The 17,306-nt window shown below is 41.9% G+C and overlaps 1 protein-coding gene and 2 pseudogenes across 1 annotated transcript; 1 reads left to right on the top strand and 2 right to left on the bottom strand.

Moving 5' to 3' along the window:
* Positions 1-3,360: 3,360 nt before the first annotated feature.
* LOC133749325 (zinc finger protein 3-like) lies at positions 3,361-9,066 on the bottom strand. The gene is made up of 3 exons (XM_062178514.1): positions 8,763-9,066; positions 5,550-5,740; positions 3,361-3,573 (listed from the first exon to the last, which is right to left on the bottom strand). The coding sequence occupies exons 1-3, from the start codon at positions 9,064-9,066 to the stop codon at positions 3,361-3,363; spliced, it is 708 nt and encodes a 235-aa protein (XP_062034498.1).
* Positions 9,067-9,553: 487 nt separating this feature from the next.
* LOC133749324 (zinc finger protein 883-like) lies at positions 9,554-10,031 on the bottom strand (annotated as a pseudogene).
* Positions 10,032-10,977: 946 nt separating this feature from the next.
* Positions 10,978-11,139, top strand: LOC133750147 (U2 spliceosomal RNA; annotated as a pseudogene).
* The last annotated feature ends 6,167 nt before the right edge of the window (positions 11,140-17,306 follow it).

The raw sequence follows: 17,306 nt of genomic DNA, 5'->3' as shown, positions 1-17,306 counted from the left end.
CTGAAAGGAGCATTTGGAGGGAGCAGAGAGAAGACTCCCAGGAAAAGCAGCCAGCAGCGGCTTCTTCAGCAGAAAAAACAAATTAAAGGAAGTGATCTGGGATTTTACAGAGTTTTAAAGGAAAGTGTTCATCAAAGAAAAAAAAAAGTATGTGTCATGCTGTGAGCTCCGCTTGCCTTTGTATCACCCATTCCTTCAATTTCAAGTCTATGGTCTCAGGTGTCTCCATCCCCAACTTAGCTTGTTATCCTAAGGTTTCATCCTTTACCTTGTTAATTGGTAGTTCCAGGCTTTCATCCACAGCCTCCTAGTACCCTATTAATTATCAATCCACCTGCCTTTTCTGTCCACAGGCACTTTGTCCCTGGCTAGTTATCCCTCTTCCTGAATTAAAACTAACTGTTCCCTATTTCCATCAATCCCCACTCTGGAGCAACAGCTCTAACTTCTATTATGGACCATGGATGGCAACTTCATTGGCAGCTTCATGCTGGAAATGGATGATGTTGAGAGATAATATTGTTACCTCTCAAAGTCTAACTGTGTGCCCATTACAGGAAGGATTGTCTTCTGTGAGATTGTTCTGAAGATTAATGTGGAGCAGGAGAGGGACCAGAAGTCTGTGCAGGGGTATCCTATAAAATGAATTTGGCATGTGAGGCCTCATTTGTATGACCATCTGAAGCCTTGATTGATTCTAGATGCGAGGAAATGAAGTCAGTAAGGCAGTTTATGATGTCTGGGTCAAAGAGTAGAGTCAGGAGTGAGATATAGAATATTTATAGCAGAGGACATAGGAGTGACCACAGCCAGGGTTCACATCCCCCTTGTCTACTCAGCAGTACTTGTTGCTAGATACTTTTCATCCAGGCCACAGTACGCAAAATGTGACTAACCCATTATAAAATATCTAAAGTTATTGACATACACACCACAGGGTTAAAGCAGTGGCACAGGACTACATAAGCACCCCTGTTGAGGCAAGAATATAGTCTAAGGCCATTTTATTATCCATTCCATGTGTTATATTTTCGGGATTTTTGTAGACTTAAAATGTTTAAAGCTTTTTTGTTAACCAGATGCTCAATGGACCCAATTTAGTTTGCCCTTGAGTGATGCCAAAGGCATTTAGAGTACTTTTGGGAATTGTTTTAACATGGGCAGTTATCAGCAACCATGCATGTGAATTCTTCCTTCACAATCTCTTGGCTATAATTTTGTTTAGGGTTGACTTCATCTTGATTTTTATTCTTTCCTGATTAAGATTCTTTTCTGAGCACATCCCTGATCAACCATATTTTAAAAAACAATTTTATTATGATCAACCATCTGTGGCTAGGTTTTATTTCTCCCTTATTGCTAGCTCAGATTTGACAAGGTTGTTGACCCAGTCCCATGTAGGGAAATAAATACTTTATGACCAGGGATCAATGCCAAAAAACCCTTTCAGACATATTTAAACAACAAAGAGGTTTTAGAAGGAGTGATTATTAGGCTACTATACATGATGGTCATTTTTACACTTCACTTTATCTGTTCTGTAGACACAAGTCATCTTCTCCAAGTGCTGGGCCTGCATCACTTTGTTAGAAATTGTACTTCTGTAGAATTTTGACAGTCATTAAGCACAAAGCTCAAAATGGAAAATAAATAACAAACCAAAAAGAACAAATAATGAACAAGAGTATCCAGCAATCTCAGACCTAGAAAACACTCAGTGTTAACAAGCTTGAAGCAGTTAGCAATCGATTTTTTTTTTTTGCCAGGCAGAGTTAGACAGTGAGAGAGAGAGAGAGAGAGAAAGTTCTTCCTTCCATTGGTTCACTTCCCTAATGGCCACTACAGCCAGCGCTGCGCCAATCCAAAGCCAGGAGCCGGGATAGTTACTCCTGGTCTCCCATGCGGGTGCAGGGACCCAAGCACTTGGGCCATCCTCCACTGCCCTCCCAGGCCACAGCAGAGAGCTGGACTAGAAGAGGAGCAACCGAGACTAGTACCCAGCGCTGGGACTAGAACCCAGGGTGCTGGCGCCACAGGCGGAGGATTAGCCTAGTGAGCCATGGCACTGGCCACCAAGCAATCACATTTTAAAAGAAGGTGTGTTTTAGTTGGTTGGTTGGCTATTTGTATTATGTATATTAACAAGAGTTGTTTTATCATATACATATGCTAATGTTTGTAACTATAACTTGTTATAGGAGAACAGATTTTTACTGCAGTCATGTGAACAAAATCATATTGTCATAAGAATCTAAAATGCCCTGGAAAAGTTTTAGATTTTAGAAAAATTAAGCAGAGGGAGAAGCAAATACTGTCATCTGTTTACAAACCTGTCCCAAAGCAAAGAGTACAATAGAAGCCATAAGAGGGAGACCTCTAACCTAGAGGAGGAAACATTTAAATACAGATCCAGCAATATTTAAAACAAAAGAATGGAAATTCATAAGTTTTGGCAATTTATGTAGCCTTATGTAACAAATTTTGATTAATTTCCATGAGCAGTTTTTTGATTTTCCTGGGAGTTCTGGAACATTGTATCCAGATTTTTTTTTAAAAGATTTATTTATTGGCTGGCGCCATGGCTCAATAGGCTATTCCTCCACCTGCGGCGCTGACACACTGGGTTCTAGTGCCGGTCAGGGTGCTGAATTTTGTCCTGGTCACTCTTCTTCCTGTCTGGCTCTCTGCTGTAGCCCAGGAAGGCAGTGGAGGATGGCCCAAGTGCTTGGGCCCTGCACCCGCATGGGAGACCAGGAGAAGCACCTGGCTCCTGGCTTCGAATCAGTGCAGTGCGCCAGCTGCAGCGGCCATTGGGGGTGAACCAGAATGCAAAAGGAAGACCTTTTAGACCTCTGAGCCATTTTTTAAGGTGGATTTATTTTGAAAGGTAGAGTTAGTGAGAGAGAGAGAGAGAAAGAGAAAGAGAGAGAGAGATCTCCTATCCACTGGTTCACTCTCAAATGCCCATCATAGCCAGTGCTGGGCCAAGCCAAAGCCAAATACCGGGTCTCCCACGTAGGTGCAGGGGCGAAAGCACTTGGGCCATCCTCTGCTGCCTTCCCAGGTACATTATCTGGGAGCTGGATTGGAAGTGGGGCAGCTGGGACTTGAACCAGTGTGTCTGTGGGATTCCAGCATCTCAGTTGGCTTTACTAGCTCTGGGACATGGCAGGTCCCCTCTCTTTGCATCTTTCTTAGGTTTTGGTGTGGATGCCCATCAGGAGTCACTTCCCTTCCCCGAGGCTAGTGTTGACCTGGCTGTGTCCTATCATGTTCTGAGCAGGCCAAGATGTCCAGACCTTTCTCTCTGTTCCTGCCCCACTGCCGATCGTGGAGCCAGGCTTGTCATGGAGAAGCCCACTAGGAGCGTGGGCAGGCTGTGTGCGGTGCTGGTGAGGTGCCCTGGTAGACCTGCCTGCCAGAGGCCTTGGGACACTTCTGCAGGGCCACCGTGGTGGGCGAGTGCTGGCTGCTGACCACCACCCACTTATTCAACAAGTAAGCCCCCACTCCCAGGAGAGGGTCCCCACCCATCAAACACTGCTGCTCCCAATACATGCGGATGAATAAGGGCTGATGGATGGGGTGAAGGAGGTGGATGGGGCACCAATGCATTGACAGATGATTAGGAGCTGACAGGACAGGGCAGGGGATGGGGAGATACCAAGACTTTGGCACATGAAGAGGGGCTGATAGTGTTGGACCTCTCAGTTGTAGAGATGCCCACTTGCTCGAGAGGACGCCCAAAAATCCAGACTCCAGACCAGTTGATGCAAAAAGCATGAGGTATTTATTGTACGTTTGCGCAAACGGGCCCCCACCTAAGGCGGTGAGGAGCCCTGAGCGGCAGTTTCACACAGGTTATATAGTCAACAAATTAGCATATGGGATTGGCCGGTTCGGAGGGACAATTAGCATACCGGAAAGTGCTGAGGAGAGTGCTGAGGGAACCAGCTGAGGAGAATGCTGAGGAGAGTGCTGAGGGAACCAGCTGAAGAGAATGCTGAGGAGAGTGCTGAGGGAACCAGCTGAGGAGAATGCTGAGGAGAGTACTGAGACTCTCCGAAGGGGAGTGGCAGCTCTGCTCTGGGCATGCCTAGAGGTTCTCTAAAGGGGATAGACTTTTTCTTCCCAGAGAACGTGCCCGCTGGACCCTGGGGAACATCTAACCTCTTAAGAAGCCCCTGATATCTGCCCAGGCCTAGTTTCTTATCCCTCTCCCCCATAAGGGTCCTTCAATAGGAAAGGGAGAGCTCCCTTCCTCCCTCCCCCTTCACTGGGCACTCCTGCAGCAAAGATGGCTGTCAGAGAGAATGAACCTCAAGTAGCCCCTTCCTACTCCCTGGTCTCCCCACCCTGGGATCTTCCTGGCTTCCAGGGGTGGGACAGCCTCTGAGGAGTCTGTCTCCCAGCACAATGGTGGAGCAAGTGTGGGCTCACCTGGGCACAGCATTTCTGCTGGGCATGGGCAGCAGCCCAGTGAAGATCGAGCTGTGCAGGGTGGTGCTACATCCCCAGTAGGACCCCAGCGCCTTGGACTTCAACCTGTCCATGTTGGAGGTGGCTGGGCTCCTGGTATTCAACAACAACATCCAGTCTGTCTGCAGCAAGTCTGCTCTTTGAGCCCAGCCACCTCCCCGTTAGGCACCGGATTCTGGGTAGTTGGTGGCCCTGATCTGCAGCCAGCAAGCCCAATGTGCTGCAGATGGCATCCTTGGGCATCGTGGACAAGAGGACATGTAGCGCCTGCTACAACTTCTCATTCACCAACTGCATGGTAGGTTCCAGCTTCATGGAGGGAAAGGTGGATTCCTGCCATGTGGGAGACATGGGTAGACCAGGAGGCAGCGTGTGGGGATGCCCGAGCCAACGGGTGCTCTCAATAACCAAATCAGGAATAACTACGGCCAACAGAAGAGATGTGGGCCTCCCGTGTCACAGGGGGCACCCAGGTGGTCCTTTGTTTCCAGGGCAAATCAGGGATTACCCCTTTCCTGAGAGGAGATGGCGGGCATGTTCTACCTGGTGGGCATTGTTTCCTGGGGCTGTGTGCAGAGGACCCTTCCTAGTGTCAGGATTTCACCTGGATTCTCTGAAGCCCTGCTCCTGAGGTTTGGGCTGCTCCTGGAGTAGATCTGATTCAGTGTTGCTGGGATTCTGAAAGCCACTCTGGGGCCCTGGACTAGTGGCTAACCCCAGTTCCCTGAGTCACTCCCATTTTAGAAACTTTCTTTTGTTTATTTATATATTTGAGAGGTAGAATTATAGACAGAGAAGGGTCTTTTATCCACTGCTTCACTCCACAAATGGTTGCAACAGCTAGAGCTGAGCCAATTGAAAGCCAGGTGCCAGGAGCTTTTTTCAGGTCTTCCATGCAGGTGCAGAGGCAGAAGCACTTGGGCTATCTTCTACTGCTTTCCCAGGCCATCAGTAGAGAGCTGGATTCCAAGAGGAGCAGCCAGTACACAAATCAGTGCTCCATATGGGATGCTGGTTCTGCAAGTGGACATTTAGCTTACTATGCCACAGCGCAGACCCCTGCAACTTACTTCTGCCACTGCTCTGGATGTCTCTGAGACATGCATGTTGTCTCTGATGCACATGTATGCTACTACAGTGAGCTCAGGAATATTCTTTTCCATCATCACCCAGTTCCCATGACCAAACATATTCTGCCCATCTACTGGTGGGTCAAGGAATTTGTAGTTTACCAGTCCACTCTTGTAAGTAGTGAGCCTATCTGAATATAATAATTTATGGCAGAATAATTGAGACTTGGGACAGAGGGAAAGGTGTATACTACTTCCATTAGCAAAATCAACTCCATATTTGTTCTAGAGATGCAGGGGAAACCAAGGGGTCCAGAAGGAAACTGCAATATTCCTTGATTAGTAAGAGAGTTAAGGAATGTAAGTCCCCAAGTAGTCACATGAGCAGTTGCATACATTATTGCAACCAGCAAAGGAGCCCCTATAGACATATGCTCCAATAATAAGGAACAAATCAACTCCATATCATGACAAAGATCAGATTCATAACCTAGACAAGATATGTAAGGCTTGGGCTACGCCTTCAGACACAATTTGATTGGCATGTACACTGAATAATATCCCTAATCACTCTCCATTCTCCTGACTTCACTGCCAAGCTTTGTAGATACAGGAACTAGGGACCAGAAGGAGGCCATGTGGTGATTTTCTCTGTAAGCCTGGCTACAGCTGCACACTTCTCTCTTTACGTCCACTTTGGTACCTAGGGAGTCTAATTCTAAGCCTACAGGAGATTCTGAATGCAGTGAAGAAGTTATAACAGCCTGGAACAGGTTCCCATGCTATAAAGCTCCAGGGTGGGATTGGATAGTTTGGATTTTAGATGGACCCTGATTTTTCTCCTGGGATGTGCACAGCTTAGGCTTTGGAAAGTTCTCATATGTTCTTCCAGCTTGGAATTTCACTTCTTCATGGTGGGATAATTATGCTTCCCAACTGTGTTCCTAACTGAAAAACATCAACAAAATTCAGTAATGGGGCTATTCTTTCTTGAATGCAAATAATCTAATAATCGAGAGGTTTCAAAATCCACTGACTACTTCTGTTTTCGGTCTTACTTTCATTCTACACCTCAGTTGTTTTCTCAATCATTTGGAGAGGTGAATGTCTCCTGCTCCTGCAGTTTGATTTTCACAAAATATATAAGGCCAAGTTGGGAAGAACATTTGAAAATGTTTGATCACTCTAAAAGATTTAATCCTTTATTCGAATTGCGCTTTCTGTCTCTAAAAATATTTCATCTTACTGTCAAAATTTTTTGGGATAAGGATGACAACATTGCCTTTGCTTGGGTTACACTATCAATAAAATGCAGCTAAGCATTCATTTCCCTTTATGTTTTTGTTTATCCATTTATGTGTGGTCAGCTTCACACCACTAGCACTTGCACTGGAGGCAGGAGTGATTTGTAACTATCTTTGGAAAGGAAGTAGGAAAGTAAAAAAATCTACACTAGAGCATCCATGATCACATTTCTAGTTAGATCACCTAGGAATGGCCGTGTTATATGGATGAAGGGTCCATCTTGACTGAGCATGTGCTGTGATCTGATATGAATGCAAATACAAAAAGGCAGAATACAGAAAGAACTTTGCAGTTAGGGAAAGGAAGTTTACAAAAATGTTCAATAAAATTAAGGATAACCTCAAAAGAGCAAAATGATACCTAAACAAATATGCTAAAAACAAGGTAAATCTGTTAGTATCAGACATTATTATATTTATATACAAATATCTCTAAGTAGCTCAATGAAATAAATAAAAAGTTTGAACCATGCCACATGAACTGAGTCAAGTGAGAATTCAATTAAAAGCAGGGTTAACCCACTTCAACTGTGTAATATACATAATCCAAAATGCTAAAGAAAAAGTAAAAACTTGCACAAAATTAATTCCAAAAACCACATAAACTTTAGGCCGATAGATTATTCTGCTCAGATTTCTCTTCACTGTATAGAATATTTGATAGTGTGGCTAAGTTTAGCCCTACATGCAGTTGTGTGTGATTCTCATGACCATAGAGTTCACCAGACTCATTTTTTACACTAGATAAAATATTTGTTGTGCATGGTTGGCAGAACAGTATGTGTACATGAGTCAGGTGACATCCCTGTAGTCACATTTATGATCTAGATTAATATGGTGGAGAAACCACAGTAAGACAACAAAACAGTTATACCAAATAGCAACTTTGCAAAAGATCAAGATATTTCAGGGGCTGGCACCGTGGCTCACTTGGTTAATCCTCCGCCTGCAGCACTGGCATCCCATATGGGCGCTGGGTTCTAGTCCTGGCTGCTCCTCTTTCAGTCTAGCTCTCTGCTGTGGCCCAGGAAGGCAGTGGAAGATGTCTCAAGTGCTTGGACCCCTGCACCTGCATGGGAGACCAGGAAGAATCACCTGTCTCCTGGCTTCGGATCAGTGCAGCATGCCAGCCATAGCAGCCATTTTGGGGGCAAACCAACGGAAGGAAGACCTTTCTGTCTCTCTCTCTCTCTCTCTCTCTCTCTCTCACTGTGTAACTCTATCTGTAAAAAAATAAAAAAGATACTTCAAACATGTGTTATACAGTCAACACTTTTTTTTAAAACAAAAATCAGAACTCAAGCTGAGCTCAGTTACATTGCTTCTCTAACAATAAGAGGTGGGCAAAATCTTAATGCGAAGTCCAAGAAAAGAGGATAGACATTTAACAACAAATACATAGTGTCTGCCTGTGTTATCCCCTTGTGTGAATTCTGCTAAGATGTGACTTCCAGCAAGGGTTTCTGAACCTCTGGAAAGAGGCTTTGCCACATTCATTATTTTACTCAGTGTGAATTCTTGGATGTTTGATAAGAACTGATTTCAAAAAAAAAAAAAAAAGAAAATTCCACACTTGTTACATTCATAAGGTTTCTCTCCCTGTATGAGTTATCTCATGCCTAATGAGGGCATCTCAGTGAAAAAACTTTTCTGCACTCCTTACATTTATAAATTTCCCTCACTGTGAATTTTCATATGCCTAGTTAGGACTGATTTCCAATAGAAAGTCTTTCTAGGCTTATTACATTCATAAAGCTTCTCCACTTTGTGGATTCTCTCATGACTCCTGAGGGCTGAGTTTATTAAAAAGGCTTTCATACATTTACTACATTCATAAGGTTTCTCTCCTATGTGATATGATGTTTAACAAGGTTTGACTTCTAGTAAAAGGCTTCTCCACATTCATTACAATCATGTTTCTTCTTTGTGGGAATTCTCTCATGCCTAACAAGGTCTGACTTCATGAAAAAGGGTTTTCTACATCCATTACATTCGTAACGTATCTCACCTGGGTGAACTGTGAGATGTTTAGTGAGGAGCGTCTTCCAACATAAGGTCATTCCACATTCATTACATCCATAAGGCTTTTCTCTTGTGTGAATTCTTTGATGCATAGTTAGTAGTGACTTCCACAAAAAAGCTTTTCCACATTCATTACAACTATACTGCTTCTTCCCTGTGTGAAATTCCTGATGGTCAATTAAGACTGACATTTGATGAAATGCTTTTCCACATTCATTACATTCATGTTTCTCCCCTGTGTGAATTTTCTCATGCCTAATGAGGTCTGACTGAATAAAAAACTATTTTCTATATTCAGTACATTCATAAGGATTTTCCCTTGTGTGAACTGCCAAATACTTAGTGAGGGGGCGGCACTGTGGTGCAGCGGATTATAGCCCTGGCTGGAAGCGCTGACATCCCATATGGGCTCTGGTTCTAGTGCCGGCTACTGTTCTTCTGATCCAGCTTTCTGCTATGACCTGGGATAGCAGTAGAAGATGGCCCCTGTACCTGTGTGGGAGACCCAGAAGAAGCTCCTGGCACCTGGCTTCAGATTGGTGCAGCTCCGGCCATTGTAGCCATCTGCGGAGTGAACCAATCAATGGAAGACCTATCTCTCTGTCTCTGCCTCTCTCTGTAACGTTGTCTTTCAAAATAAACAAAATAAATCTTTAAAAAAAATGGTGAAGAGTGAATTCAACAGAATGGCTTGTTACATTCATATGATTTCTCTTCTGTGTGAATTCTCTGATGATCAGTTATGCTTGACTTTCTATAAAAAACTTTCCTGAACTCATTACATTCATAAAGTTTCTCACCTGTGTGGATTTTCAGATGTTTAGTGAGAAATGTCTTATACGGAAATGTCTTTCCACACTCATTACATTCATAAGGTTTCTCCCCTGTGTGAATTCTTTGATGTTTATAGAAGGCAGACTTTCCGTAAAAGGCTTTTCCACCTTCATTACAATCATGTTTCTCCCCTGTGTGAATTTTTTGATGTTCAGTTAAGGCCGACTTGTAGCAAAAGGCTTTTCCACATTTATTACATTTATAAGGTTTCTTTTCCTGTGTGATTTTTCTGATGTTTAGTGAGAGATGACTTCCACTGAAAGGATTTTATACATTCATTACACTCAAAAGGTTTCACCCTTATGTGAATTTTCTTATGCATTATGAGCTGTGACTTCTGAGAAAGACTTCATATTTGTTACAAACATGTTTTCCTCCTGTGAGAATTCTCAGATATTTTGTGAGGAGTGACTCCCACTGAAAGAATTCCCCACACTCATCAGATTTATAAGATTTTTCTGTTATGTGAACTTTCTCATGCCTGATGAGATGTGCCTTCTGGAAAAAGGCTTTTCCACATTCATTGCACCTGTGGGGCTTCTCCTCTGTGTGAAATTTTTGATGAAAACTAAGGAGTGATTTACAGCTGAAACATTTCTCACATTGGTTACATGCATAAGGTTCTTCCCCCATTTGTATTTTAGTTGTTACAAGGTCTGATTTACAAATGTGAGTTTTTTCAGACTCCATAGACTCACAGACTTTGTCTACTATGTATGTTTGCTGAGGTTTAGTGAGGTTGGATATCTTATCAAAACTTATCTAGTTTATATGAGCTGTCTTGTCAACAATGACAGATGGCTTATTACAGGTTTTCCCATATTCATTTTGAACTTTCTCATATGTATAGCGTTTCACCTCCCTATTGCTGGATTTCCCTTATCCACTGTATCCAAAAGGCTGATGCACTGTCTAAATATTGTGATGCTTACTAATATGCTCTCAGCATTGCAGAGATTTCATATGTGTATTAGGGGCAACTGATTTTACTCCAGCAATATCTCATTCAGTTCACTACAGCGATATATATACTGAAGTATATTAACATTTTCCAGGTCTCATATCTGAACAATTTTCCTTCTTTATGATCAGTTTTGAAATTTGGCTTGAGTTTAATTTAGAAGTGTTGCTTAATTCAACTCTCACATCATTTGATGTAGTGTTGTTCGTAGTTGTAATTTGCCTTTTATTTAAGATTGATTCCATTGCTGGCTCCAATCAGGTCATCCATTTTATGGGCAGCATAAATAGAAAAAGTGACTCTTCTGATCGCTTCTCAGCCTTATGGCTAAGATCAAGTGTAGTATCTGTCTTATCGATTTAAGTTGTTCTCCTGGAATGCTTGTGCAAAGGCAATGAATATACTATCCTAGTTGCATAATATTTCAACATATCACTAAAACATATTTATGATATTTATATGACTTTCTTTAATAAATTAATATAAGTTGCATCAACAAGTAGCCTGATGTTCAATATTGACTTCTGAAATAGTTCTAATATTTCTTTTAAAAAATGGGGGGTGAGTTAGGTGGTATAGTCTGTTAAACTACCACTTAGGATGACTGCATCCCATCTCAGAGTGCTGAATTCCTGGCTAATCTGCTTCAAATGCAGATTCTTGCTAATGCACATCCGGAAAGAAGTAAGACATGTCTCAAACTTGAGACTAATACACCTATGTGGGAGATATTAATAACATTTTAATTCCAGGCCCAAAGATTTTGCTTTGCCCAGCTGTGGCTATTGTAGGAATCTGGTGAAAAATGACAATATCTCATCCTGCCACCCTACCTTTCAAGAATATGAAAATAAATATTTTTTTAAAAGTGGGGGATTATTTTGTCAAAATATTTATCCAGAGCCTAGCTAGAGTATTAAGGCAAGTGCTTTCGATCAGGCTTTTTTCCTGCTCTTTTCCACTAGCTTTTTTTCTTAAAAAAACTTAGTGTGTTCTTCTCTTCAACTATGAAGATGGAAAAAATGGATCAGTTACATGCTTACGAGAGCAATGTGTCTATCTCCTAGGCAGGATCATATCATAGAAACAGATCTGCACTTAGAGTTGGCTACTCTACTTTCAACACAGCTCTTGCTAATGGACTTGGGAAAAGCTGTAGAAGATGATCCAAGATCCCAGGGACCTGCTATCCATGTGGAAGTCTTGAATGGAGTTCTAGGCACCTGATTCAGCCTGACCCAGCCATAGTTGTTGTGGCCATTTGGGGCTTGAACTAGTAGATGGAAGATCTCTGTCTCTCTCTCTCTGTAAATCAGCCTTTCAAATAAAATAAAAGCCTTTGTAAAAACTAAATTTACTCATTTAAAAAATAAAATGAGAGTTTGGTGCTGTGAAGTACTAGGCTAAGCTTCTGTCTGCAGCACCAGCATCCCATTTGGGTGCCAGTTCATGCCCTGGGTGCTCCTCTTTCAATTCAGCTCTCTGCTAATGACCTAGGAGAGCAATGGAAGATGGCACAAGTGCTTGTGCCCCTACACCCACATGAGAGACCCAGAAGAAGCGTCTGATTTTGGATTGGCTCATCTCCAACCATAGTGGGCATTTGGAGAATGAACTAGTGGATGGAAGACCTTTCTCTCTTGTCTCTCCCTCTGTCTGTAACTCTAACTCTCAAATAAATAAACAAAATCTTATAAAATCAATGGAGAATACAAACTTGAAATTTCACTTCTAAACAAATCTGAATCCTTCAATATGAACAAACGGTTTGACTCAGTCTTATCCTTGCTCTGTTTGTGAGTTCTAGGGAATACTCATTTCCAAGTGTCTGTGTTGGGTCCTGCTTAGCTTCATGACTTGCGATATCACATTACAAAGGCTTGCTCATGGTTATCATTTATAATTGTCTCATTTACTTATTTGAGAATCAGAGAATGATCAAGAAAGAGAAAGGCAGAGAGTGCTACCATCCACAGAACAACTTGTTCATTCATTAATTCATTTGAGAGGAAGATAAGTTTTTCAGCTTCTGATTCACTCCCAAAAAGCCGACAACAACAAGTTCTGTGTCTGGCTATACTAGGAATGGGAACTCAATCTGAGCAACTAAAAAAAGACCAGCACTGAAGAACTGCCTAACTGAAAATCCTTCAAAGCATTAATAAATACACAAATAAGTGTCTTAAGGTAAACTGCATATGAAACTGGGTAGAAGGATATGTTAGAATTTTGGCAGTGTAGCTAAAACTATAAATGCTTTAGTAAAACAAGAAAAAAAGGTATTTTGTAAATCTAAGGAACTATTCATCAACAGAAAACAAAGTAGATGGATGTAAACATGAGAGGCTTCTCTGCAGACTGCAGATTGTCTTCTTTGCTGCTAGAAACCAGCTGTCTTTTTGAGTGGGAGTTGGGGAAAATTTGACAAGGATTCTACACAGGCTCCTGAGCTACCCTTGTCCAATGGGCAAGGGCCCACTAGATGCTAACTGACCTGATAGGCAGTGGTTGAGGGGTTCCTTCATCATCCATGGCTCTGCTTCTTGTTTAAACTTCAAGATACTTCAGGTTGGCTAATATACTGTCCTGTTAATGGGAAATAATGTAAAACTTTACCTAATCACTAACTTAGGGTCTTTGGAGAAGGAAAGTGCTTGGCTTCAGGAGGGTCAATTTGAATACTTTGCTACAGAGGGTGGATACACACATATTTTTCATGGACTGGCATTCTATGCTGAAATAACACTGTACTTTAAAAGTTCATTTATTAGTCAAATAGGAAAAATATTTCATTTTAGCAAAACTAAGGAACTTCACTCACTCAAGGACAGCAGGTTACTGTAGGTCTCTAGTATCACATCCCTATAGAGGATCCTCTGAGCATTGTCCAAGACTTACCACTCCTCCCAGGTGAATTTCACAGCAATATCTTCAAATGATATCAACACCTATAAAAGCACAATGTTTCTCAATATAGCAGCGGTGCCAGAATTAGAAAACTGTAATTCATTCTTCTGTGTGTGTGTGTGCCTAATAATAAGTATACACACAATACCACAATAACACCAATATACAATACAACACTGTTTTTTTTTAAGAGAAAGGGTTTATTGGGGAAAACCCAGCAGACTGGAGGGAAGGGGCAAAGAGGGAAAAGGAGAGTAAGAGAGAAAGAGGAGAGAGGAGAGGAGAGAGGGGAGTGAGAGAGGAGAAGAGGAGGCTAGAGAGAGTGAGCAGGAGAGAACAGAGAAGCCAAGAGCCACACTGTCTTTTAGAAATTCTTTTTTTTTTTTTGACAGGTAGATGGATAGTGAGAGAGAGAGAGAGACAGAGAGAAAGGTCTTCCTTTGCCATTGGTTCACCCTCCAATGGCCACCACGGCCGGCACACCGCGCTGATCCTGAAGGCAGAAGCCAGGTGCTTCTCCTGGTCTCCCATGGGGTGCAGGGCCCAAGCACTTGGGCCATCCTCCACTGCACTCCCTGGCCATAGCAGAGAGCTGGCCTGGAAGAGGGGCAGCCGGGACAGAATCCGGTGTCCTGACCGGGACTAGAACCCAGTGTGCCGGCGCCGCAAGGTGAAGGATTAGCCTATTGAGCCGCGGCGCGGGCCTTTAGTAATTCTTGAAGCCTTAAGAGTGAATGACATGGCTTAAAGAGAAGATAATGAAAGAAAGCAGAAGAGTTCTGAGTCTGAGGAAAAACTATCATCCACTGACAAAGGGAAGGAATGATTTATAGAATGAGCGAATAAAGAATAAATTGAAGGCAGGTGCTGTTGTGTAGTGAGTAAAGCCACCACCGGCAGTGCCAGCATCCCATATGGGCACCAATTTGGGTCTCTCAGCTACTGTACTTCCTATCCAGCTCTCTGCTGTGGCCAGGGCAAGCAGTAGAAGATGGCCCATGTGAGAGTCTTGGAAAAGCTCCAGGCTCCTGGCTTTGGATTGGGCCAGCTCTGGCCATTGTGACCATTTAGGGAGTGAACCAGTGGATGGAAGACCTCTCTGCCTCTGCCTCTCTTTCAAATAAATAAATGAGTATTTAAAAAGGAAGAATTTAAAGTTTTTTTTCAGGGATACAGAAAAACACAATAGGAAGAAGTTTATTAATATGACAATATAGAATTTGAAACAATTGGGAGAGAGACCTCCCATCTGCTAGTCCTCTCTCCAGATGGCTGCAATAAGCAGGGGTAGGCCAGGCTGAAGCCAGGAGCCAAGAGCTTCACAGGGAATCCCATATAGGTGCAGGGACACAAGCACTTGGATCATGTACTGATAATTTTTCCAGAAGCTTTACCAGGAAGCTGGATCAGAAGTGGAGCAGCCTGGATTCAATCCAGCACCCATATGGGATGCCAGCACTGCATGCAACAGCTTTATCCACTATGTCTCGGTAGATATGACAAATACAGCCCACAACCTATTGAATGAGGAAAAGCAGAAAGCTTTTCTTCTGAGATATGGACCCAGAAAAGGATACCCACTCTGTACTGCTATTAATATGCCACTGTAAATGTTAGTTAAAGCAATTAGGCAAGAGAAGGAAATTAAAAACAAAAGAATAGCAAAAGAAGGATTCAAATGATTCCTATTTCCAGATGGCATGCTCTTCTATATAGAGGGAACTAACAGCTCCATCAAGAGACTTCTAGAACTAACAAGCGAATTCATAATATTCAAGAATACATAATCAATAAAAATCAGTAGCATTTTTACACACTGATAGTAAGCTGTTAGAAGGAAATTACAAGAACAATCAGATTCACAATAACTACAAGAAAACAAAATACCATGGAGTACATTTAAGATATGAAAGGCCTTCGCAATTAAAATAACAAAACAGGGGTCTTTGTCATGGCCTTGTGGGTTAAGCCACCACCTGCAGCACCTGCATCTCATATAAGAGCTGGCTGGAGGCCAAGCTACTCCACTTTTAATCCAACCCCCTGCTAATATACCTGGGAAGGCAGCACAGGATAGCCCAAGCCTACACCCACATGGGGACACAGCCCTGGTGGTTACAACCAGGTGGGGAGTGAATCCTGGAACTCTGCCTTTCAAATAGATAAAATCTTGTTTAAAACATCAAAAAACACTGATAAAATAACTAAAGAAGTTACAAAAACGGAAAGATCTCTCATGTTCATGGATTGTAAAAATTCATATTATTAAACTTTTCATGCCATCCAAAGTAATTTATAAATGCAATTCCCATCAAGAGATCAATTCAATTCTTCACCAAACTAGAAAAAAAAGCCTTAAAATGCATTTAGAATCCAAAAAGCCCCCCAAATAGTCAAGATAATTCTGAAAAATAGAAAAACCTGGGGGTACCACAATATCTCATTTCAAGACAACCTTCTAAGGTATTGTTAAACTGAAATCATGACAGACATATACACCAATGTAAGAGAATGGAGATTTCAGAAATAAATTCACATATATATATGGTCACTGAGCACCAATAACATACGGGAGAAACAACAGTTTCTTTAATAAATGATTCTGAGGAAAGTGGATATCCATATGCAGAAGACTGAAACTAGAACTCCCATCTCTCTCTATAAAAATGAATTAAAATGAGTAAAATATCTAAATATAAGACCTAAAACTGACAAAACATAGAGTAAATTCTATTAGACATTGGCATAGGCAATAGCTTTTGGGCAAGATCCCAAACACACAGGAAAGAAAAACAAAAATAAATTGGATGATACTAATATAAGAAGATTCTTCACAGCAAAGGAAGCAATCCCCAGACTGAAGACAGAAACAACAGAATGGAAAAAAAATATTTGCAAACCATGAATCTGACAATGGATTGAAACTTAGAACACATATGGGGGCCGGCACTGTGACATAGTGGGTAAAGTGGCTGCCTGCAGTGCCGGCATCCCATAAGGGCGCTGGTTCAAGTCCTGGCTGCTCTACTTTCAATCCAGCTCTCTGCTATGGCCTGGAATGCAGTAGAAGATGGTCTAGGTCCTTTGGCCCCCATCTGCAAGAGGGAGACTGGGAACAAGTTCCTGGTTCCAGGTTTTTATTAGCATAGTTCCAGTCATTGCTGTCATCTGGGGCATGAACCAACAGATTGAAGACCTGTCTCTCTCTCTGCCTCTGCCTCTTTGTAACTCTGCCTTTCAAACAGAAAAATAAATCTTTTTTTTTAAAAAAGACAAAGAGATAAAAAAGAATACATATGGAATTGGAAAAACTTCACAGAAAAATAAATAATACAGTTAAGAAATAAGTAATGATGTGACTAGACATTTCTCAGCTGAAACACAAATGGTCAAAATCCATGTGATCACATGTTCAATGTCACTAGCCATTAAGTTAACACAAATCAAACACTATGATCCTAAAAAGTCAAAAAATAACAAATGCTAGTGAGGATATGAAGAAAACAAAACTTTTTTACATTGAGGATGAGAAGGCAAATTAGTTCAGGCATTATGGAGAACAGTATGATTGTTCTCCAAAGGTTTCAAAACTAATCTACCATTCGATGCAGTTGTCCTTCTCCTTGTTATCAATCAGAAGGAAATGAAATTAACATATCAAGTAGATACTTGTCTTCTCATGTTCTCTATAGCAGTAATCAAACTGGGCAAGATAGGGATCCAAACTAG

Source organism: Lepus europaeus, chromosome 20 (assembly GCF_033115175.1).
Source record: "Lepus europaeus isolate LE1 chromosome 20, mLepTim1.pri, whole genome shotgun sequence".
NCBI lineage: Eukaryota > Metazoa > Chordata > Mammalia > Lagomorpha > Leporidae > Lepus > Lepus europaeus.
The sequence above is the reverse complement of the archived record's forward strand: the minus strand, read 5'-3'. Positions and strand labels throughout refer to the sequence as shown.